The following is a 24,851-nucleotide window of genomic DNA, read 5'->3' as shown; positions in this document are numbered from 1 at the left end:
AATTATGTTTGTCAGTATATCAGCAAATTTAGTAGCATATGTTTTCCATTTAAGCATGAAAAAAGGATAATTAAGCAATATTTTATTCCACTTACAGAAATAATTGAAATTATATCACAAGTGCACAGATAGAAGATATGTTTATTATTATCACTTATCATGCACTAACAGATATTTTATTTAATTTTGACAAAATAGAAAATTAAAATGGCAACATCGTGCAACTGCCGTGAATAGCATGCAACGAAGTGTATTTTATGTTTTGGAATTTTAATGATAGCTTAAAAATTTGATTTTTAATCATTTTAACTGCATACTTATTTTTACAATGAACTATGTATAAGGTATGTAAATCAGTACGTTTTTTATTATTAAAAAAGAGATAACTGTTTTATATAACGATTCTTAATATTCCTGGTTTTGTTTATGCATCAACGATTCTTATATAAGATAATGCATTCTTCACTTAACGCGGCTAATTAATTTCTGTAAACTACTGTACTGATGAAACAGTGCTAATCAAAAATATGTACTATAATTAGTCCAACGATTTATGAAATTATATTTTTGTATTTATTTTATTTACATAATAGTAACATACTAAAAATTCTAGATTTTTTAATTGTATATGTAAAATTATTATTTTTTAAAGAAAATTATGCAAATTCTGATTTCTGTTCTGTCCATACATTTTCTATTGGAACGCATTTCAGTATTAATTATGGCTAATATTTAGAATATGGTAACAGGTAGTTTGGCGACATTTTGGTAAGGCGATAAAGGTTACTAGTTAGGACTTTAGCAATAATCTGAGAAGTACACAGTTCGAATCGATTATTTTGTCTCAGAGAAATGAGAGATCATGAGACATGTAATGTGACATTTTCCTGAAAATTCCGATCGTGATTTTAGCTAATAAGCACTTAGAAACAATTTCGCTGCTAAAGTGCAGAATCGCCCACTTATTTGTTTGGCGCTTTTAACAAGAGTAAGAAGAATTGGATTTTTGTCAATTTTCTTTGACTTTTTAAGTGAAAATATGTCGATGTGTACATAGATAAAGAGTGTGCGCAATGCCATTTCTGTGCAATTCTGGGATGTTCTTTTAAGTGAAAATAGGTCGACGTGTACATGGATACCGTGTATGTGCAACGCAAATGTGTATGTGCAATGCAAAACGCGGCAAGCAGTTTGCGATTCTGGACTTTCTCTCAGTTTCGCACCTAATCTTCGTCATGATTAAGCATTTTTGTTCCATAAAAGTTCTAGTATAAGCGTAATTCGGCTAGCAGATTGTTGGAAAAATGTTGAGTAAAAAAAAAAAAAAAAAAAAAAAAAATTACTTCGTGAAAACGAAATGGCGTCCAAAACAAAACTAGCAGGTTGCTGTAGCAGGATTGGTCGCCAAAAAATCGCTAAGTTACCATAATGTAAAGATTGACCTTAATTATTTCGAATTTCCATGCTGTATTCAAGATTTGATTCGATGTCAATTAAGTGTTGGATAAGACAAAAGAAACTCGAACTTTTTTTTTTTTTTTTTTTTCTTAAACTCCGTTTATTTCTTTTAACAACAGAACAACAAAATATTTTCAAAACAAACTTATTCCAGAGATATATTAACAATGTTGCCATTAAAGAGCAACTTAAGATATAAAAAGATAACAGATGGCGCTTTTAATCACATTAATAACGCAACATTCTCCCACCTTTTGATAAATGATATTATATCAGAATTAAATTATAAAACTACAAAGTCTAAGTTAAAGTTCATAGTCCTTGAATTTAGTATGCGTTTTAATGTTCCGATCAATTCTGGCGATTTTGTCCTTAAGAACTTCGTGAAGAATCTCCAACTTCTTTCCTGTATGTTCCTCCTTCTCGTTTGAATTACTTGAAGCTTTGAATTTCTAAACTGTACATACGTTGCACAGGTCTTAGTAATTCTCCATAAGCGGTTTTCAAACGCACTAATCTATCATTACCGTCTTTACCAAGGTAAATGTGGATTGCACGCTCCAGCGGCCAAAACGTACGTTTTTGATTGGCATTTTCCATTAAGACAATCTCACCAATTTTTGTTGACTGCTCTGGAAGTTTTGAAGATCATTTGAGCAGTAGTTTTCCAAGATACTCTATTCTAAACCTTTGCCTCAAATTTTCTCTAAGACGTTGTTGGTATTAAATTCTTTTTGTGAAATTGACTTTGGTTTATATGATCCAGATCAGGAAAACACACTTCTTGAATATGCTACAGGAACACTGCTGGAGTTAAAGACTGCAAGTCATCTGGATTTTCGTATATGTATGTAAATAGGCCTTGCATTTATTATGGACTCGCATTCACAAATCAAAGTTGACATTTCTTCGTTCGTCAAACTTGCATTACCTAGTACACGTCGCAATACTTTCTTCACTAGCTGTATAAGGCCCTTCCTGATCCCTCCCCAGCAAGCCGCGGTAGGGGGATTTAACTTCCAAGTTATTTTCTTGAAACTGGCCTCCATTTCGACAAATTTCCAATCAATCGAGTTGAAAAGATTATTTCTACCAACGAAATTACTCCCGTTTTCGCTATAAATGATTAGAGATCCGCTGGTCATGGCCCTTATTTGAGCTATTTAAAGTGCTTCGGACTTCGTGACAGTGATCAATCCATCTGCAAAGCAGCTGCGGATTTAGCCCATTACATCTTCGACTGGCCAGAAACAGCCAGATTTCACCTTCAGAAGCCAGCTAATAAACACTGCTACGCTTGGGCTACACTTTTAATAACCTATACCCCATTAAGCGTATTAAGGAATGCACTAACATTTCATTTCTGATTTCCAACTATTCGAAGCCATGATATAATAGTTTCCGTCGTACTGCCGTGTTGCATACAATGTTGCCTTCCAAATTTTTGGCACTTACATAGAACTTTACTTCTCATCTCGTGCATGATTTCCTATATCTTAAAGTTCGTTCACCAACACCCCTTCATTTTCTATTTTATTTTATTTTTCTTAATTCCATCACTCGCTTTTCCTTTCAAAGATAGGCTTTGGGGAACTAGGTTTAAGGCACTAAGAAATGATTTCAGTCGTCGACGGGACTTACAGACGCCGACAAACATCTTTCCTAAGCGGGCCGGCGGAGAAAAATAAAAAGAAGTCGCTCTCGATGGGCTATAAATCTTCTTAGGCTGAGTAAAAACGGTCCCTCCCTCCAATTGAAATCAATTAATTTCTTTACAGTACAACTTCTTGAAGGTAAATCTGCGATGTTTTCTGAGCCAGGTATGTGTTTCTAGTCTTGTTTATTTGAAAATGTTTTAATTTATTTAACACTATTTTGAACCACGGTCCTTGGTTGTGAATCCAATGTAACGCAGTCGATGAATCTGTCAAGTATTCTCTCATATTGTAAGATTCAAAGCTTTTTTAACAGAAAGAGATAGTCTAACACCAATGCTGCAAGCCATCAATTCCAATCTTGGAATAGACATTTTCTTTAACGGATTGATTCTGGATTTGGCAATTACTAGTTGAATTTTCACTTCTCTTTTACTCTTGCTCCTTATATACACAGCTGGTGCATAACCTAAACCAGATGTATCACAAAAATGTATGCAGCTTTACTGAGGAATCATCATTAATCAGTATAAATCTTGGAAATTTCACAAGTTTCAGTAAATAAAGTTCATCAACCCACTTTAAAAACTGCTTTGCTAATTGTTTTGCTATTTCAATATTCTAGCTCAGTTTTGATTTCAGCTTTCCTGGAGTCATAGTTTTGGTAAAAGAGTCACTGGAATAGAAAATGAAATGGGATCGAATGCTTGCTGAGCCAATGAGAGCAAAATTCTTCTAGTTATCGAGTTTTTTTTTTTTTTTTTTTCAGTTACTGCACTGACATTACAAAATAAGATATCTTCATAGCGATCCCAAGACAGGGTTAGTTCATCTAAAATTCCTGGGCTGTTACATTCGGTATATTCCCACCTTCTCAATTCGAATTTGGCCGTACGTGCGGCAATTCAAGCGATGAGATAGAATATATGCTCCTACTAAGTTGCTGTGTATCATGCCCACCCAAAAATTAACGGAAAAATCTTTCCTGGTAGGCATGCAATTTCATACCATATCGAATATCATACGCCCAAAAGTAAGAACTGTGCCTGAACATGTAAATGTAGCTTCATTTATGAAAGATGTACCAAAAGAAGTCAAAATTTGCTGCAGTCTGTTGTGGTACCAGCAAACAAAGGTAACGTGTAAATGAAAATCGTCCGGTTTCAACGCTTTTATTCTCTGCAAATGATACGTGTGCATTTCTTTCTCATTTAAAATCCTTCAGATGATTGGATCATTCATATCCAATGCATATCCAATGCATATCCATCTGCTCTCGGGCTTCTAGCAGGATTACCCTTAAATGTGCGTGTTGCAGCGTCTTTCATCGGAGGAATTCTGCATTTGCTCTCATCACGTTCTATAAACACGAAACGATCCCTTCTTGCTCATCTGCTAGTTAATCCGTTCAAATGTTTGCAATTCAACAGCTGTCTACTCGTGAATTGTTCTCTGTACATTTTTTAAACAACAGCTCCTTTTTTATTCGCAGTTTCATAAAAAAATGTATATCAGCGAGCTACGCTTTTATGTAATGCGAAATCCGCACCGAGAAGGACAATTATAAGCCAAATGATCGCTTTTACTTACGATCTCAACAGCGCTCTCTACCATTTAACGCGCCATTTCCGTACACACATTCCATTATAAAATCTGCTTATTTCTGTCCTCTTTACTTGCGTTTCCATTTTTGCCAGATATATCAGAACCATCATTTATATCTAACATATTTATTTCTAATGCGAGACATTACACTAAAACTTTTATTAAGTTAGTAGAATTGACTGACACTGTCAGTGTGACGAGTGTGCTCGGTGACTTTTGGCAAATTTAACAATCTTTGGTTCAAAGTTATTGAATTTCAACCTTAAGTCTCCTCAGAATTCTGTATCTAGCTTTTTTCTCTCTTTTGTTACGATAGAATTAAGTGGCTAAAGCTAGTTTCAATCATGTACGAAACAGGAAATGCAAGCAAAAAATAAAGTACCGCTTCAGAAAATTTGGAATATTTTTGTACGACATTTATATTTTACCATAAGTAACTTAAGGCCACATTTTTAAAAAGTGTCTTAGTTTTAATATTCATTAAAGTTTTTTCAATTTAGTACTTTATTATATTGGTGATTTTTAATTCACTTTTTTCATGAACTCTTCTCTGTGTTCATATCAACCTTTGGAGGATCACAGTTATAGTGTATGGCGTGGTGTCATATGATCGTTCAAACACTGGGCCACCTCGATGAAAATAGTCTAGCATTGCTTGGAGCATACTAAGCAAAGAACGATAAAATTTATCCAACATCAAATGAAAACAGGTTGCTATTAACAAACTGTTATAACTTAATAAACACATTAAGTGAACGAACGAGATTACAGACTGCAAGAAACTGATTACAAAATTTGCATTTTAAAAGCCCTTAATTACAGGAAGTGGAAAATGTACACCCTGACACCAGCAGAAGTGAAAAATGCAGTTATTATTCCTCATGTAATTACTTTAACAACTTCCAACAATTTTGTTTAAAAACTTATATTTTAGAATTAATATTTAAATACGTCCTACTTAAAGCTATTTCTAAAGTTATAGTGCTAGAAATTGTATTAATATCAGCTCAAAAAGCTTTTGCTACAAGTTTATACTGTACTCTTGAAAACATTAAGTAAAAGCACCTTAAAAGTGCTTTATGAAAGTGTAAACTTTGCTATAGCAAGAACGCTTCAGGAAGATTGGATCAACATGAGAATAATCACAAGTGTTTTGCGATTCAAATTGCAATAAAGTTTGAAATACAAAAGAATTAAAATGATTTGTTTATCGGATCATGAATGCTGAGAAAGATGGATTTTAAATATTTCAGTACAATATGCTTAGTAATGCACGCATAATTAATCAAGCATAGTGTTTACAAAAAGTGATTTAACGAGTGCATAACAGCTGCAGGGCTCTGAAGGTCGTCATTTTCAAGAATATGCTTTGAGCTACCATATGCGTGGTATTTTTTCACTTCTGCTCTATCTTATAAAATATATTTCAGAATTATAAACGGTGATTTAGTTCTTTGGATGTTATATTGATTAATAAAATGTGTGTCAACGAAAATGAAAAGGAAGTGTTAAATTGTTAGTTTCAAAATGAGCTCTGAAGCATAAAGAAGAAATTTGCAGATGTTGGCATTCGACCACATCTGGAAGTTTCGTCTTTATGGTAACAAAATCTGTCTTTGGTATTTCTAAATTATTACACACATACACACGCAATATATAAAGAGAGATACTATTTTTGTTACTTTTAGTTTTATGTAAATAGAGAATGAATCTCACTCTCATTTCTTATTGATATACATAATAAGTTTTCAAGTAAACAATATGGTATGATATTTAAACTTTTCTGACAAGGTAGTTTTAAATGGAAAGTGTATTTGAAAAGTAAAGTATTACTTATCTGTTGAAAAGCAAGGGCACGAAATTAGAGCTACTAAAATTACAGAGTATCATTTCATGGCCATTTTGAAATTTTCTCTAATAAAGGGTCATAATGGGGAATGTTTTTGATGTGCTCATAATTATAAACTTTTTGACAAAGGTTATGTATTTCAAGGAGTGTCCCAAACTACAGATGTCGATGAATAAGCACACTCTTGGATACCAATGGCGGTCCGAGATCATTTTCAAGATTTTCAGAATTAATTGTAGTTTTTATTGGGAATTCACTCATGGCCGACAATATGCTCATTTTGAAATTAATAATTGTTCAACACATGTGAATTCATTTGATAACTCATTTGAAATTAATAATTATTCAACTCATACTTCGAAAATGTAAGTATTCCATAGGATTTAAAAAATGGCATAGATAGAGATTGAGGCATAGGTATTTCTTCTCTATGCAACATTTTCCCCCTCCTTTTTCATAATATGAGGATTGATTTCAGCTCATTGCGAATTCGGTAAAAGCATGCTTGATTTTAATTTTCCTTTCACGTTTTAAAATATGTTAAGCTAATGCGCGAATTACAATTAAATCTCGTTACAGGTCATCCGGAAAGAAGGTCACTCCTGTTAGTAGGCCATACTTCTTTAGTCCTAACTAATTTCATTTTCATATTCATTGTTCATTTTCATCAAGGCTTAATTTCTAAAAATTAGAAGTGCCGGAGCCCTATGGAAGACCGTCAGCAAAGAGGAACAAGAATAAATAAATAAATAAAATGACTATTAAACTCATTAATAATTTTAAAATAAATAGTTAATTATTATAAAATCAATTAATAGCTATTTAATAAACGGTAATAAATTTTTATTTAATCAATAATTATTATATAATTAAGTAATTGAAATTGAATAAGCCATTTTTAATATAATTTTATTGCTAAAAATAAAATTTTCGAGAAAAAATTTCTACTGAAATTGTTATTCAATTACATAAAAGAAGTGCCGCGACCTTCTTATTTAGGGATCCGGTGCGCTCCGGCTAGAATTATGATTTATTACAAAAACTAAGAAGCATCGGAGCCGGGATCCGGTGAGCTCCGGCGCAATTTAAGCTCTGATCGTAGTGGGGAAGTTCTTTTACCATCACAAAAATTAAATATATTTAAAATATAGCTGATGAAAATTCAGATAATGCTAAAAAGAGTGCGAAACATAATGAGGGCGTGAGTGTATGAGTGGGTGGAAACAAAAAAAATGAGAGGAATCTTGGTGCGAGAGAACGTTCTCTTTCACCGCTGCTCTTTGCTGATATAATTATAGCCGTCAAGCGGATGTGGGTCAGGGGTAAAATGAGTCCTGAATCTGACTCCTAAGGATGAATGTAAAGTTGCTGGTTACGCTTTTCGCCCCCCCCCGTATTTAATTACATTAGTGGATACTGTGGGAAGACGATGTATAGGACGTGCTTGAGCAGTTTATCTCAGTATTTCACTCTTATTGTACTCGCTGTCACTTAACGCGCATTTAAGAACGCAAATTTTCCTTCCTGCGAGGATAATTATCTGTAACCATAGATAACAATACATTAGATACGATGGCATGGCGAGAAATTTAGGGGTTCCTAAACAAACTCCCCCAAATTTATTGCTCTTCTTAAAGGGAAAGGTTTCCACATGTGAGTGAGGAGACTTTACTTGAACGTCTCATGTTCCATGAGCTCGTATTTCTAGGGAAATAGATTATTGCAAGGTCTGCTTAATGTTAAGCTGAAAAGTTAGGAATTCGAAATTTTTTTCTTGAAATTCTGGCTCAGTTTTATAAAAAGAAGTACCGGAGCTCATTTTATTTAGGGCTCCTGTGCGTTCCGGCTAGAATTGTAATTTATCTTAAAAATTGAGAAGTACCGGAGCCGGGCTACAGCGCAATTTAAGCACTGATTTACATATTTTCATATAATATACACTGGTTATGAAATCATTTTTGAGATGCTGATTTCGGTTAAATGTCATATTCGAATGCGCAGTAAGAAAAAAATTATTCATCGTTCAGAAGAAGGGTGGAAGAGAGCTTCTTTTTTAGTCTAAAATTTTTTTCGAGACCACAAGTATATTCCTGTCCCTTAAAAAAAAAAAAATCATCAAGTCAATTAATTTCAATCAGGAAGACAGGAAAAAAAATTGTGAGCTTGCCGTTAGGCATACATGATTTCGAAGTTCCATTGGCAGATCGGGTTCTCTTGTAACCCTACAATTTGACTCCGAAGTAGGAGAAAAAATTATTTTCAGATTTTACCAAACTCTTGAGCGATTTCTTGAAAAGGGCTTAAGATGTTGTTACTTGGGGAAAGAAACTGATTAATGGAACTTCCGGAAACTTTCGAATTATCTTGAAAAACATAAACCAAAAAGGATGTTTTTCTTAGTCTGAGTGTCCTTAGAAAGTATATTTTTTCGTTCAGGAAACACCAGCAGATGATCACAAATTTCTGTATCAAATTGAACGTAGTTATCAATAGTTATTTCAAAAATCAAACATTTTCTTCCCGCTATTATAGATTTGTTTTCTTCCTTCATATAACTGCTTTACATTTTAGTGCTCAATAACAATTACAATTAACCCAAAAGGGACGTTAGTCCCGAATGGGGTGTTAGTCTCGAAACGACATTTTCCGTCGAAACTCTTAAATGCGTTGTATCACTTTTCAAATTGTTCCCTAATTGTTTTCTGGTTTTGCTGTTGAATCGAATTTTATGTAAGAGCCAAGAATATATTTAATAAATAAAGTGAACACTCAAAGCGTTAATAATAAGACATAAAAAAGTTTTGTAAAGTTGTCTTAGTAAGAAAACTGAATGTTGATATGATAAACTGAGAAAAAACTGGGGAAAAAAATACAGAAAAGTGTAGGCCAACATTTAACGCTGCATCGGGAATTCTAAACGTACTGCTATATTGCGTTTAAAATTTTTGTAATTTTGCTTTTGAATCGTATACGGCGTAACATCGAAGAAAACGATGCTTAATACTAATACTAAAAAGACAAAAAATGGGTTAGTCGGTGTGAATGTAACAACGGAATAATAGACTGCGAGCTTAGCGACAGCATAAAAAAACTTAATAAAACCTTCTGGGCGACCGTTAAAATCTGAAACCTTTCAGATTTGTTTTATTATTTATAATTGCTTTCTATTTCTTTAAATATTTTCTTTATTTATACCGAAAATGGTTTACCCTTGTAACTACGGATAATTGATCCTCCTAATAACAGGTCCTTTTTTTTTTTCTATTTGCAAGGATGATCCTTTAATGGGTTTTGATTGTATAAGAATTTATCGTTTTTTTTTTTTTTTTCTGTTGAGAATTTTGTTAGGAAAATTTGTTGGAATTTCATTATTGCTTGAAGGAAAATAAGAGACGCTTCGATGGCAGTCAAGCTAAGAATGGAAAATTTTGATTACTAGTGCAAGATAGAGTGAAACTTGACTTCGATAGCTGAAATATATACTACATCAAGTTTTAAGTGTAAGGCAGATAAAATAGATTTTAAAAACTCATTAAGAATCCTTGACCTGTACTTTTCCCCCTCTTGAGTTGTTTTTCATCTGCTGTCACAGTTGTCTGTCGTATAGTTAGAGCATTATGTAAAACTACTGTAACTTTAGTTTCATTTCAAACAGATTATATAACCCGCTTTATAAAATAAATATTTGCTGCATATTTAAAATTATTATTGATTTTCCTTCCTCTTTTTTTCCGTTTAGAATGTCAAAAAGAGAATATATTTTTCAAAGCAAAAATGTGAAAAGTTATCCAAATTTGAGAACAACGGTAGTTCGCATTTATTAAAAAATAATAATTATTTAATAAAAGCACAAAAGAACTATGATATTTATTTGAAGAACTACAAAGAACTGCAAAGGAGTGTTGTTCAGAAATATATTCCGGATTTTGAAGATGTGATTTATAAAGATTATGAAACAAAGTCTGAAGAAGAAGTGGAAAAAGACAAGTCAAATCATTCATATTCTGAAAAGGATCGGGAAAACATTTTTAACATTCAAACTAATATATCTCTGAGCCAAAAAAGTGAAACTGATATGTACGAGAGTAACTATGAATCAAAATCTGATACCTATGTTGATGTAACAGGTTCAGCTTCAACCATTAGCATTTTAGAAAAAAAGAATGTTATTCCAGTCCCTCGTCGTGAAACCTTCAGAGAACCTTATCCAATTCATGTAGTTAATCTTCAACTGAATGTCAAAAGGACAAAAGTTGTCAAAAAACTTCCGGTAAAAGTAGTACAGAAGGGAAATTTTTTTGAACTCACGTGGTGAATAAAAGAAATAGTTTTTCAGAAAATTGTTGAAAATTCTCTCTTTGTTAAAAATATTACTGTTATACAATTTTTTTTAATTTTATGGCAAATAAATTTAGATTAACCTGGCATTAGTTAATAAAACATTTTTCTGTTTATTCATTATTTGCGTAAAGGATAAAACTAATTTCGCGATGTAATCAAACATAGCGAAATTGTAAAGCATATGTGGATTAAATTAAAATGGAGCTTTTATAAAAGCTATGTTTTTGAAGAAATTAAAGTTATTTTTTTAACATGACGCTGATTTCTTTTGTGGTCATTGATGCGTGACTTTACGTTGTTTCTCGACACTTACTTTGCCATATTTGTCATATTATGACTATATTTATTTTTGTCGATTTTAAGGGAAATTAGAAGATTGAGAATAGGAAAATAAACAATACTGATGAACAAATTTTAATAGCACCTTAATGAGATTAATTTATTTAACCTTTTGATAGTCATCAACGAACGCAGTTCGCATTACAAATTAATAACTGACAGATACCGCGAGTGTTTGGGAAGAAAGAATTGCTTAACCTTGCAGCCGCGAAGGGTTAAGGTAAATATTCGTATGCAATATTTTTTCGAATTCAAGTTTAAAATTCTAATCGCTCATAAAAAATCACTGATTGAGAATATTTGTAAATTTTAAAATTTAGAAGTTCAGAATTTAGAAATTTAAATTGACATGTACAGAGAATTCAGTAACGTTTATATATAAGTTCCAGGCTTGGAATCTCTCTTTAGTTCAAAGGGGCAATTTGTCCAGAAGGCATTTGGCTTTTGGCATTTTGCATCGATTCACGATAAGCGTTTTTTCACTTTTCAAATTGTTACCACCAAATATTATCACCCTGTATTATATTTAAAGAAATTATATAATGAAGAATCTGCATGAATGTACCTATGTTTCTTACACTGTGATAAAACAACGGTACCTACAGCCATAAAAATTTGAATAAAGTAATCTTCCATAGAATATGGCATGTGAAAGCCCTAATTTGAATTTGAAATTTGTTTTATTATCGATTTCATATTTTGTAACACTTCAACGAATTTTTGATTAAAAAACTAAACGATTTCAAAGCGAGCAATGGCAACCAGAGTCGTAGCTAGGGTTTTCAGCGCCCAGGGACAACTGAAGATTTCGCGCCCCCTACTGCTTGCAAAGGATGGAAAACATTTAATTCTAAAATGTCGTAACATCAGTTTGGCGCCCCTTGGATTCTGCGTCCGGGAACAGATGCCCCCCTTGCCCCCCTCTAGCTACGCCCCTGATGGCAACACTGTACGGGAAAAAAGAAAAAAAAAATTACCTCCAGCGAAGTGAGGCTGTGTATCGGAAATTCTAAAGATATGCTCATTTAAAAATTATTTTGGGATATTGCTGTTGAACTGAATTGTATAGTTTAAGTGTGAAGAACATGATATTTAATAAATGAAGATTAAAAAAAACGCTCCTTTGGACGTAATTTGAAATCTGAAACATTTCAGTTTTTTTTTTTTTTTTTTTTTTTTTTTTTTTAAGATGCAATTTATCAAATTCAGCAGTCTTTAGAGCATGCTCGAACTTGCGCGTGTTTATTTTCTACATACTCTCGCGTATAATGTTGAGTGTGCATTCGTGGGAATCTCCACAAGCCAGATAATCCGCACCCGGATAATCAAGAGTACATTGTACTACCTGTTAGTCTCTTATGTTAAGCTTATCTTCTGATACTATCTTTACCTTATCGTTTGAACCTCTTGAAGTTTTGTATTTGGCATTCTGGAGAGCTACAGCATAGCTTGAATGTAAGATTTGATGATGTAAAATTAAATTGCTCGGACGACAGTGTAAATGAATTTTAAATTTTGATTGTTAACAGTGTCCCTAGATGCAAATACATAAACTAACGGAAACCGATTTAAAATATCCTGGAACAAGGAAACTCTTGGATTCTAGGTCATCAGATTTAAAGAAGTACATTCGTATGAAGCAAGCTGCTAAGGTCCCCCCCCCCAATTTTAAATTAAAAAGAGGAAGCTCCATACGCTTATATGCAAAATTTTGAATGTTTTTAATAATATATTCAAGCGGTCAACTAGAAATTAGCAAGAAATGCTGTTTTGTTCAAGGCAAAAACATTCATCGTTAAAACAAAGGACTTTTATCTGGTAACTGCTCCCTAAATTTGTCTTCAGAAGAACTACTTCAATATAGGGATATACAAATAAATGAAAGTAGTAAATTTATTAAATTAATAAATTACATTTCAGCGAATTTTTCTTGTAAAGAGAGGAATATTTTACTAAGTTGTTACTAAGTTAAAAACAGAAAGCATATTTAATGCTTCTAATCGGAATTTTCACTCTATGTGTGAACTTAACAAAGTGTTCAAGTTCTCTACCAAAAAATTTTTAAATTGGGAGTGTATGATAAAATCAGCAGTGAAGGGGTAAAGCTTACAGCCATCTTTTTCAAATACAGCGTGAATTACTTGTGAAAGATAAATAAATCCCTATACATGCATAAAAGTACAATAAAATAAATGAATGGAAGGTTACATTTACATATTTAAAAAAAAAAAAAAAGACGGGGAAGCAAATAAATAAATAAAAAAAGGCAAGTCGTCGAAAACCGGGGAACGCCTGTATCGAGAAACATGAAACAGTGTTGTAGTAGTCGAGTAGTGTCATTTGCATGAATAACGAAAAGGCATTAGTTATTTATAAATAAATATTATGCATTATTTATTCGAGTTTAAGCAGGAAAAATACGATAATTCTACAAAAATCTCTACAAAAATTCTGTATTGTGTTTTCCGAGTGTAAATACAGTATTACGGTATAGAACTGATGTAGTGTATTATTCGAGTTGTTACTCGGATAATTTATTATTTATTTGTTATTTTGGATAACGGAACACGCCCAGTACCATAGATTAATAATCCATTCTGGTTTATTGCATTTTTTTACACTTCCAGCCTGAAAAGACTGAATTAGAAAACACTGACCTATTTTTGGATTAAAACACACGATTAAATTATAGTAATATAAAACATATTATGACTTGAAAGCCTCTGAAATACAACTTTTATATTAAAAATATATAAATATAATAATTTACCTTAAATTTAATAAAGCTAGAATACTCAAAACTGTAATAAAATATATAGTATAAATTAAAATATATTTAAGCTGAGATGAAGCTCATTAAACCTTTTAGTCGGATTAATAAACGCTCACCGATTTTATTTGGATTGTCTCAATTTCACAACACTTGAAATTATTATCATTATTTTTTTTTATATTCACAAATTGTTTTATGGCTTAACAAAAAACTACACAGTCGAACTTAGAATTATTTTGAGACTTATAAAAATATACCCAGGCTCCATCTGTTCAAAACAGGTTCCTCATACAGATTTCAAGGAAAGAAATGATGGAATTATTAACTATTTACATTTTAATAATTATGTTTAGCAATCTTTTTTACATCATTTTATTCATGACTTCGTAATAGTGTAAAGATATTAATGGTGGTGATTAAGGAAAAAGTCGATCATTCGATATTGCAAATAACTCTATTTTTTATCCGTAAATTCTTGCAGCGACTTTATTATAAGGAACCGCCTGATAAATTTACTTCTTTCTCTACCCAATTAATTTCGTTTACCTCAATAAACAAAAATACCATGCTTATGGGAGAACTCATTGAAATGAATACGAACAATTTATATGATATTCAGTTTAGCGTCTTTCTTGTTTAATTCACTTATGTTATCGAATGGAGTTTTAATACAAGAGCCAAATATCCTAAAATCTTAAAACTGATTTCTTGCCAGGCATTTATGATCCGATAACCGTATGATGAGTTTTGAGAGTGACTTTCGATTTTAGAGTGCAATATTACATTACAAGATTTGAAATCTGATTATTTGTAATATTATTTGTAGTATTTCTATTTTAATTTTAATAGCAGAATTTAACTCTGTGATTTGTTAACTTTGTGTCATCATATTTTGTATGTTTCAAAAATTTTCGAATATGAACTAGGAACAAGCAGCTTAATTTTTGAATTAAGGTAATACTACGTTATACAGAGAATAGATATATTTTTTCTGTTAAAGATTTTTCTTAGCAGCTTCTTTAAGCAAGTAATTATTAAAATACTAATTTAAAATATTAATTAAAATTCTGACTAAAATATTCATTTATGGTTTTTAAATTGAATTTGTGTTCCTTGGAGATGGTATAGGGAAAGTTTTCTTATTATAAATTATTATGAATATATTGTACACAGTATACATATACACATATAAATTTAAGAAGCATCAAGCTTAATGATTAAAATTTCAGTCATGAGGAAGAGAAGATGGATGCACAGCAGATTTTATTTGCTTGAATTTCCTACTTACATTTTAACAAATAAATATATGAAATTAAAATAAAAAAATGAGTTTGTTGTTTAAAAAAACACTTCTTTTTGCGTGTTATTCGCAGCGATCAGCGAAACTTAGAGTTTGTTGTTTGTTTCTTTGATAACTCTAATTACAACTCCTCCACAAAACAACTACGTATTCCACAAATTATACCACGAGGCTCACACAAGTAAAGTTATAGCATTAACAAAATAAATAAACAAATGTACAATGGTACTGCAAAGGGGGAAAAATTGTAAAAAAGTTATAAGTGTGTAGGGTTTATATTTATTTTAACTAACATTTATTTTAAGTTTAAACTATCTTTCCTGTCAAGCCTTACTTTCCCCTGGAACTGCCAATGCCAGAATATGTAAATTTTAGTAGAACGCGCAAGGATTCAAATTATCAGCGGAAGTATTATGATTTAAATAGAAAGGAAACGAGTTCGGTGTGTGATATTCTTACTTCACGAGCGCGGAGGTAGTTAGCGAGAAATTGAAGAAAACCGCGTTTAGGCCTATGTGCTTGGCGGGAAGTAGTGGTAATCGTTCAAGTGAGCTTCAAGTCTGCTGAATTAGCAGCGGTATTGTAAAACGCGGTGAGTTAGTTATTTTAGAGAGCCTCGTAGTTAGAGTCTTGTCTTTAGTTTCTTTTCAGGTTATTATTTTTATTTGACCGCCGAGTTGGCGCAGTCTGTGAGCGTCAAGAGCACGCAATTGTAATTTATTACGTTGAATAAAAAGGGACTTAAACCCTTCACAAGACTCTGTGTTTTATCCAGTTTCCACAGTCACCTCTTGGTTGCGTGCAAGTTGGAGGCGCGCAACGTTACATTGGCGCCCGAACAATTATCGAACTGAAATGGCCGAAAATTGGATGGAAACCGCTGGACAACACCAAGAAATGACAAGCCAGTTAGAAGGATTTGGATACCTGGTCCAGACTTTGAGAGCGTCAATCAAGCCAAACGTCCATTTCGACGGAAAAAATTCGGTGTCGATATTTCTAGAAGGTCTAGAAAACCACTTTCAGCTCTACCCTGTTCCTGAAAGACAAAAAGTTGCCATCGCCACATCAGCACTAAGAGGACAGGCCGCGCTATGGTGGAAAAATATAGGCAAATTTTTATTAGGGGAATTTGGAAGCCAGACATATACATTTGAAAATTTCAAAAAATCGTTAGTAAAGGCCTTCCCCATAGTGAGAGATCGCGCACGGCTGGAAGCCGAACTATATAGTTTCTATCAACGGGATATAGCAGAATTGACGGACTTTATTCTACGAAAAATCAAGCTAACGGATATGCTGTATGGGAAGAAACCCGATGCGGAGATAATTGAAATAATATTACCAAGATTGTTACCCGCTGTTCAAGACTACTTTGAAATTAGAAACCCAAGCACATTGCAGGAACTCTTCGAATTGGCGGTGAAGTTTCAAAATCGCAGAATAGCGGAAAAAGCGAGAGGGGAAACATATTCTCAAAGTACCCGAAGGAAATCTTCAAAGGAGGAAACCAGAAATGGAAATCTCTCTTATGGGGGAAAAAGCTATCAAGCTAACGCATCGAAACTCGAAGGTCAAGGCCCAAAAAGAAAATTTGAAAATAAACATCCGCGTACCCAGAAGACACAGATTGAAAGGAAAGCTTTAAACGAGTAGAGGGGCCTGTGAAAGGGAAAAAACCCTCAAATAGACATTTACATACGGTCATCGTAAAAAACTCACAACTACCAATTATACAAGTCCTGGTTGGCGATGTACCAGTAGAAGCCCTCATCGATACAGGAGCAGAAGGAAATTTTATGAGTGAAAATTTCTTCAAAAAAGAATTTTTATAGGGTACGATTATTTAAAACCAAAAATACGGAAATTATAGCGGCGCAAGGAAAAACATGTCACTGCATCGGGAAATTATCATTAAACTTACAGGTAAAAGAGGAAAGTCTCAAAGTATTAATTTTTGTGGTGAAAGACCTGCAAAATTCTCTTATTTTAGGTATGGAGTTTTTAAGGGCCGCGAGGGCCAAATTAAATTTTCAAGATAGTTCCGTGGTGTTGGAGATGGACCAGAGGGTGGTGGAACCTGTGGAGACACCACAAGTGGACCTTAGCCATCTGAATGACCATGAAAGGAAAGCAATACAGCAAGTGTTGAGTAATTTTTCTCATTTGTTTTCAGAAAAACCAGGAAACTGCCAAATAGTCACGCACAAGATTCAATTAAATGCCGAAAAACCTTGTAGGACTAAACCTTATCGGTATGACAAACAAAAAGACGTAATCATCGAAAAACATATTCAGGAGATGTTAAAGAATAAAATAATAACGCCCATAAATAGTGAGTACGCGAGTCCAGTCGTACTATGTAGGAAAAAGAACGAGTTTCCTCCTTCGGATAAAAGGGCTTGGAGGTTTGCTATTGATTACAGAAAACTAAATAGTATTACCAAATTTCCAGTTTACCCTTTGCCGGTTATAGACGAGATCATTAGACAGATCAAATCGACAAGATATATGTCTCCTTTGGATTTAACGTCTGGCTACTATCAAATAGCTATGAGACCCGAAGATATACATAAAACCGCGTTTATAACAAAATCGGGCACTTATGCATTTTTACGCATGCCTTTTGGGTTGTGTGGGGCCCCATCAACATTCCAGAGGGCTATGGACATTGTTCTAAAGCCTGTCCTAGGAAAATCAACTTTAATTTATCTAGATGATATAATTATAACGAGTAGTACGTTGGAACAACACATTAATGATCTAGAACAAGTTTTTAAATTATTAAAAGAGTCCGGTCTTACAATTAACGCCTCAAAATGCAAGTTCGCAACTAAAGAACTTAAATATCTCGGTTATAAAATTTCGCAAAAGGGTATAGAAACGCAAGATTCAAAAATAAAAGCTATTAAGAATTTCCCACCGCCCAACACCGCCAAGAAACTTTCTTCCTTCCTTGGGTTATGTTCTTACTATCGATCTTTCATAAAAGATTTCGCTAATATTGTTGAACCACTCTTAGTAATCAAAAGAAAAAGGGGTAAATTTACGTGGACAGCGGAAGCTAACACAGCATTTGAAAGATTAAAAGAAGCGCTCATTAATGCCCCTGTTTTAAAATTCCCGGAGGGGGACGAAAACCTGGAAATTGCAGCAGATGCGTCAGACTATGCGGTGGTGCGGTTCTTATGCAAAATAACCATCCTCTGGCATTTTTTAGTAAAACGTTAAATCAGACACAAAGGAATTATACAGCTACAGAAAGAGAAACATTAGCCGTATTAATGGCTGTACACAAATTTCGAGTTTATTTCGGCAAATCGCCAGTAACAGTCTTTTCGGATCATGCGGCTGTTGGTAGACTTTACTCGGGGAAAACCCTAACGCCCAGGTTAATAAGATGGGCTTTAAAACTCCAAGAATATAATATCACAATAAAATATAAACCGGGTAAGGAAAACAATGTAGCTGACGCACTTTCTCGTATAAAACTGGACGATGAAGGCAATGAACTTAAATGCGTTGTGTTGACTTCAAAAATTTTAGATTCTAGAGATACGGTTATTACTGAACTGAAAGCTGATCCTGAATTTGGAAATATCTATGCTTATTTGAAAGACCCTGAAAGCTTTGAGCACACAGATATCGATGCGATAAGAAATAGAGCAAAAAACTATGAAATAATAGATAATTTATTATTTTATACGAAAACAACAAACGAAAATCTTGAGTATAAACCAGTCATCCCAGCCTCGCTTCGATTAAGCATTTTGAAGGAGTTGCACGAAGCAAAAACAGCGGGCCATCTAGGGGTCAGAAAGACTTTAAAAAGGGTACGCGAGGCGGTATATTTCCCGCAATTATACAAAATAGTAACGGCGTATGTCAGGTCCTGCAATCAATGTCAGTTAATAAATGATATTAATTACAGCCCGGCCGGGTACTTAAATAGCATTCGCGCTACATTTCCGAATGAAATTTTAGGCGTAGATCTTCTTGGTCCCTTCCCCCAGAGCGAGTTAAATAAAAATCATTTTCTTTTAGTAATAGTAGATCATTTTTCAAAATGGACAGAAATTGTTCCACTTAAACGCGCGTCAGCCAAAACAGTCGCAGATGCATTCTTACACAGATACATTTTAAAATACGGTGCACCGATAAAAGTCATTAGCGATAACGGAAAACAATTCATTAGTCAAATATTTGAAAACATATGCAATGGACTTGGCATACGCCATATCAAAATGGTTCCGTATAGACCACAGGCTAACATAGCAGAAAGAGTTAATAAAAATATAGTAAAAATAATTCGCAGTTACGTGAGCACACATCACAAGCGCTGGGATGGCTACATAAATGAATTAGCTTATGCTTTAAGAACGGCAAATCATGATACCACGGGAAAAACTCCAGCAGAATTATTCTTAGGCCGAAAATTAATTACGCCTTTAGATAAATTATTCTTTGTGCAACAAAGAGAGCAGGAGTTTAAACAAAAAGATGTGCAAAAGCTGATTGATCAGGCGCTTAAAACCTCGGATACGGCAAGAAATAGGCAGAAAATACATTATGATAGAAAACGCCGTGAAGCAGATTTTAAAGTTGGGGATAAAGTATTGAAGCGGAAATTTTCTTTATCAAGTGCCCCAGACAATTTTACGGCAAAGCTAGCTCCAAAGTTTGAAGGCCCCTATGTAATTCAGGAAATCAAAGGAGTAGTATTATATCTTAAGAACGAGAGAGGGGAAATCTGTAAAGCAAGTCCCGACCAGGTGAAAAAATACTATAATCCAAATGATTTTGAAATCCTTAAAAGTTTCTTGCAGGACTCAAGTCTAAACGAAGTAGAAGATCCAGAGACAACAACAACTATTCCACCACCCAAGAAACAGAGAACTGAAGAGAGACCTAGCCCTTCTACAACCCGGACGTCGGTATCAAAAAGAAAAAATAATTTTCAAACTCCCGCGTTTAAGAAAAACAAAAATACAGATGAACCGTGTAAAGAAACCGTGGTAAAGAGAAAAACACCACCTACAAAGGATTGCAGGAAAAATTATACATCAAGGAGAACGCGCACACGGCCACAGAGTCAGGTGCCAGCAAGGCCGCCGTTCCGGAAACTGAAACGGCAAGAGGAGGCACAAAAATACGAGGAACAGAAGAAATTCAAGAAGGACTCCAGACCGGAGGACGTCAAGACCAGCCGTCCCAGGGATAAACGGAAATGCCAACAACCAGACGATTACTCCGCCAAGAGGCCAGCATGTAGAGGACGCAAAAGAAAAAGTAATGTGGACGACACTCGGAGGTCAGTAAGGAGAAGATTAACATCCATGAAACCTCTAACTTGGGACCAATTTTGCCAAAAACGAATGACGGAGTTTCAAGCATCGAAAACTCAAAGATAAGTTAAAACCTTCTATAATTTTTTTTCTCTTTTGTTCCGAAATGTTATGCATAAGCACGAAGTTCTATGTTTTGACGAAAGTCAATATGTCTCGGTTGAGACTTAGTTTTGTTTTACTTTATTTAGCTAAGGCAAAAGTATTATTTTCTTTAAGTGTAAAAGCTAAAAACAAGCATTTTCTGTTGGTCGAAAGACTAATTCTGTTATGTTAAAGCCAAAATTTGGCCGAAGATAAAAATAACTTCGTGTTCTTGTATTAATAAGAATTTTAGTTTCAGTGCCGCCAGCTTGGCGAAGATTGAGTAAAGTAAAAATTTATTTTCTCTTATTCATTTTATGGTAAATTGTAAAAATCATATGTATTAAAATTTTGTAAATGTACGTAAATACTTGAATGTTATGTAAAAGTAGAATTTAGTCTAGAAGCATAAAATTGTAGATGCTAAAAGTGAATGCTTAAAAGCAATGAAGTCAAAATTTAAGTATTAAACTGTAAAGTCATGCTTTAGAGCGAAAGCCTGCATGTTTAAAGATGAATGAGGGGGAAGTTAGAATGAATGTGTTTTGTAGGGTTCTCCACATACATTTGAATTTTTAAGAATATTAAAGTAGCTCATTGAGTTGTAGAATGTCGAGTAAGGTGTGTCTATTTGGTCGTTGAATTCTAACAAATCATGGTGGTTAGGGGAAGTGTTGTAAGACTAAAACACGAATATTCCCGTTTGACACCACACACGGTGGAGAGCCAGGGTAAAGTTAAATTAATGCTTGAAAAATTGAATGAATGTGAAGTAAGCAATAACTAAGAAAATCGAATCATTTAAAAACAAAAATTTATTGTGTCAAGAAAGTGTAAATTATAATGTATTTAGAAAGATACTGATACTTATTCCTTCCAGATGCTGGAAGGAAAGACCAAGATTGATTGATGAAGTCAAGGAAAAGTTGCTGTAAGAAGAGAGCTTTATAACGAGCAACAGAATTTTAGTATACAATTTGTTACATAAGATTTTTTTTGTGTAAACGAGGTTCTCGCCAGTTAGTTCAGAATTAGAGAAACTTACAACAGGTCGTTTGTAGGACCTGCTTCCAAGTTTTCCAAATTCTGTCAGCGGCAAATGTAGGGTTTATATTTATTTTAACTAACATTTATTTTAAGTTTAAACTATCTTTCCTGTCAAGCCTTACTTTCCCCTGGAACTGCCAATGCCAGAATATGTAAATTTTAGTAGAACGCGCAAGGATTCAAATTATCAGCGGAAGTATTATGATTTAAATAGAAAGGAAACGAGTTCGGTGTGTGATATTCTTACTTCACGAGCGCGGAGGTAGTTAGCGAGAAATTGAAGAACCCCGCGTTTCGGCCTATGTGCTTGGCGGGAAGTAGTGGTAATCGTTCAAGTGAGCTTCAAGTCTGCTGAATTAGCAGCGGTATTGTAAAACGCGGTGAGTTAGTTATTTTAGAGAGCCTCATAGTTAGAGTCTTGTCTTTAGTTTCTTTTCAGGTTATTATTTTTATTTGACCGCCGAGTTGGCGCAGTCTGTGAGCGTCAAGAGCACGCAATTGTAATTTATTACGTTGAATAAAAAGGGACTTAAACCCTTCACAAGACTCTGTGTTTTATCCAGTTTCCACAGTCACCTCTTGGTTGCGTGCAAGTTGGAGGTGCGCAACGTTACAAGTGGAAAAAAAAAAAGGTAGTTCATATAGTGAGGTCCATTTCCGGTGTGGAGTAAAAATAAATTATTTTTTCCTAAGAGCTTTCAGTCTCAATCATAAGCCTTATAACAGAAAAGAATTATCTCCCTCTTTTTAGCAGTTAGAAGAAATTGCTTTCAAGCGGCACAATCTAAAGGGACAGAGTTAGTTAAAATTGAATGAAATTATTTTTAAGAATAATTTAGAATCAAATAGCAACGAAATTTCTGAAATTATTCTACGTTTGAAAGACGTCAAATATATTTTTAAAGTTTCTTCAGGTAAAGGCGCTTCAGCTAATTTCTGCAATCATACTGACAGAAAGCAAACAGAAAAAAGGATATGTTCATAGTAAGGAGAAAAGTAATTAGAAGATCCAATAAATAAAGAAAAAGTGTATCTTAAATTTTATTTCTAAGTCTAAAACTGAAAAATCAAATAATTGTTGACTGGAAAAGAGTAACTTGTTAGTCCAAAGGGAATTGAATCCCGAAGGACTATTAGTTTCGTTTTGGCATTTTGCATCGGACTCATAAATGTCGGTTCACTTTTCAAACTGTTGCCACAAAATGTTAAGAGTCCTGCATTATATTTGAAGAAATTAAATAATGAAAAATCTGCGTAAATGTATGTATATTTCTCGTATTGTGATAAAACAACGGTACATAGAGTCATCGAATTTTGAATAACGTAATCCTCCAACGAATATGAGCATGTGGAAGACCAAATTTGAAATTTGAAATTTGTTTTATGATCGATTTCCTATTTTTTAAAACTTTGACGAATTTTTGATTAACAAACTCAAGGATTTCAAAGCGAGCAATGGCAACGTTGTGCAGAAAAAACATTTTTATCTCCAGCGCGTGAGTCTCTGTATCGGAAATTCTAAAGATATGCTCGTTTTAAAACTATTTTGCGATATTGCTGTTGCACTGGATCTTATGGTTTAAGTGCGAGGAACATGATATTTAATAAAGAAAGGTAACACACAAAATGTTAAAAAACGCCCCTTTGGACGTAATTTAAAATCTGAAACATTTCAGAATTTTTTTTTTTTTTTTTTTGTTTTGTTTTGTTTTTCATAAAATATATAATTTTTACGTAGTAATTAATCAAATAATATCGTATTTAACTGTTATATTGTAAAGCATTAATTAAACATGTTAAACTGAAAATGTCTATTTGGGGGGGAGGAAGAACTTTATTTCTTATCTACATTTTTTTTTTTTTTTTTTTTTTTTTTTTTTAATTCTTCTCCTCCTCCTCTACGAATTTGAAGCCAAAGTGAAGGTTGAAAATGCTTTCTTTTTTCCTGGAGTGGAAGTTTGCTTAAAAGCTCAATGCGTATATTAATGTAAACTCTTTCAAGGAAGCTAGACAGATTCTAAAAGTACTTTTGCAATGGTATGCGATTAAAACTCATAATTTCATTAAATTATTCATCTATCTCTTAAGATTTGGATACATGTGTGTCTTTCTCAAATGCTTTTTGTTATTCCGTTTTGAAAGCATTTTGATTTAAACGATGACATCATCCGAATAAAGCAAAATTGAGAATTCAAACACTCTTCCTTTTTTACTTCTTTGCTCTTAAAGTGAAGAAGGAATATAAAATAATATTATTTATAACTAATGCTGTATCAGTATGAAGAGAAATACAAAACTGTCAGCAGCAGTAAATATTTTTGATTTTAGGAATCTTTTAAGAAAGAAATCACAAAGATTATTATAAAGCAAAGCATTTTAGGATTGCTAATCAGTGGTACTGAGCTGCGTCGTTAGCCTTTACCGACAGCTGCTGGAGGTCTAGTGTGACAGCTACCATCGTAGAAAGTGACATCATCCAGAGCAAAGCCGCCGTCCGAAGATTCACCTTCGAAATGTAGGAGATAATCACCCTTCGCTTCAACACTTACTTGAGCATAGCTCCATTCTGTTCTGCTGGCGTTTGCGAAGTTTCTTGCTTCAAGTCTCCAAATGACTGTTTTCTTGATGCTTTCAGGATCCGACATATCCAAAAGAATAACCTATTAACATAAAATTAGGAGTTGGCAATTGTTGTATTATAAAGAATTCTTCGTAATTATCAATATTCATGAGCTATAATGAATGAGCTCAATATTCATGAGTAGACAACATTAAAATAAATAGAACCTAGTTTACAATGCTGTTTAGTTTATTCATACACATTTGTTATAGAGATAATGAATACAGAAGATGAATGAGAGCATGAATATTAATACACAATTGTTATAGAGATAATGAATACAGAAGATGAATGAGAGCATGAATATTAAAACTGAGTAAAACTCAGCTTTAGATCGTGATAATGTTTCGGAAAATCGTTGTGCCATACGGCAGAAGCTAACACAGATCTTCCTTCTTCAGAAAGTATTTTGCCAAAATTATATTTTTTTAATAA

General features: G+C 33.5%; 2 protein-coding genes across 3 annotated transcripts in view; one reads left to right on the top strand and one right to left on the bottom strand.

Annotated features, from left to right (window-relative positions):
• Positions 1-233: 233 nt before the first annotated feature.
• Positions 234-11,170, top strand: LOC118186666 (uncharacterized). Its single transcript, XM_035356789.2, has 2 exons — positions 234-344; positions 10,307-11,170. Exons 1-2 carry the CDS (start codon positions 336-338, stop codon positions 10,880-10,882), a joined length of 585 nt encoding a protein of 194 aa, XP_035212680.1. The 5' UTR covers positions 234-335; the 3' UTR covers positions 10,883-11,170.
• Positions 11,171-15,266: 4,096 nt separating this feature from the next.
• LOC118186667 (MAM and LDL-receptor class A domain-containing protein 1-like) overlaps positions 15,267-24,851 on the bottom strand; it is a 49,173-nt gene continuing 39,588 nt past the window's right edge. For both annotated transcript variants that reach the window (XM_085816005.1, XM_035356790.2), the window contains exon 6: positions 15,267-24,456. In XM_085816005.1, the coding sequence (XP_085672131.1) occupies positions 24,208-24,456 (249 nt within the window). In that variant the 3' untranslated portion in view covers positions 15,267-24,207. The remainder of the gene's footprint in view (positions 24,457-24,851) is intronic.

Source organism: Stegodyphus dumicola, chromosome 4 (assembly GCF_044657685.1).
Source record: "Stegodyphus dumicola isolate Sdum_Otavi_A_Nest chromosome 4, ASM4465768v1".
NCBI classification, from domain to species: Eukaryota; Metazoa; Arthropoda; class Arachnida; order Araneae; family Eresidae; genus Stegodyphus; species Stegodyphus dumicola.
Note: the sequence above shows the minus strand (reverse complement) of the source record. Positions and strands in the feature narration are given on the sequence as shown.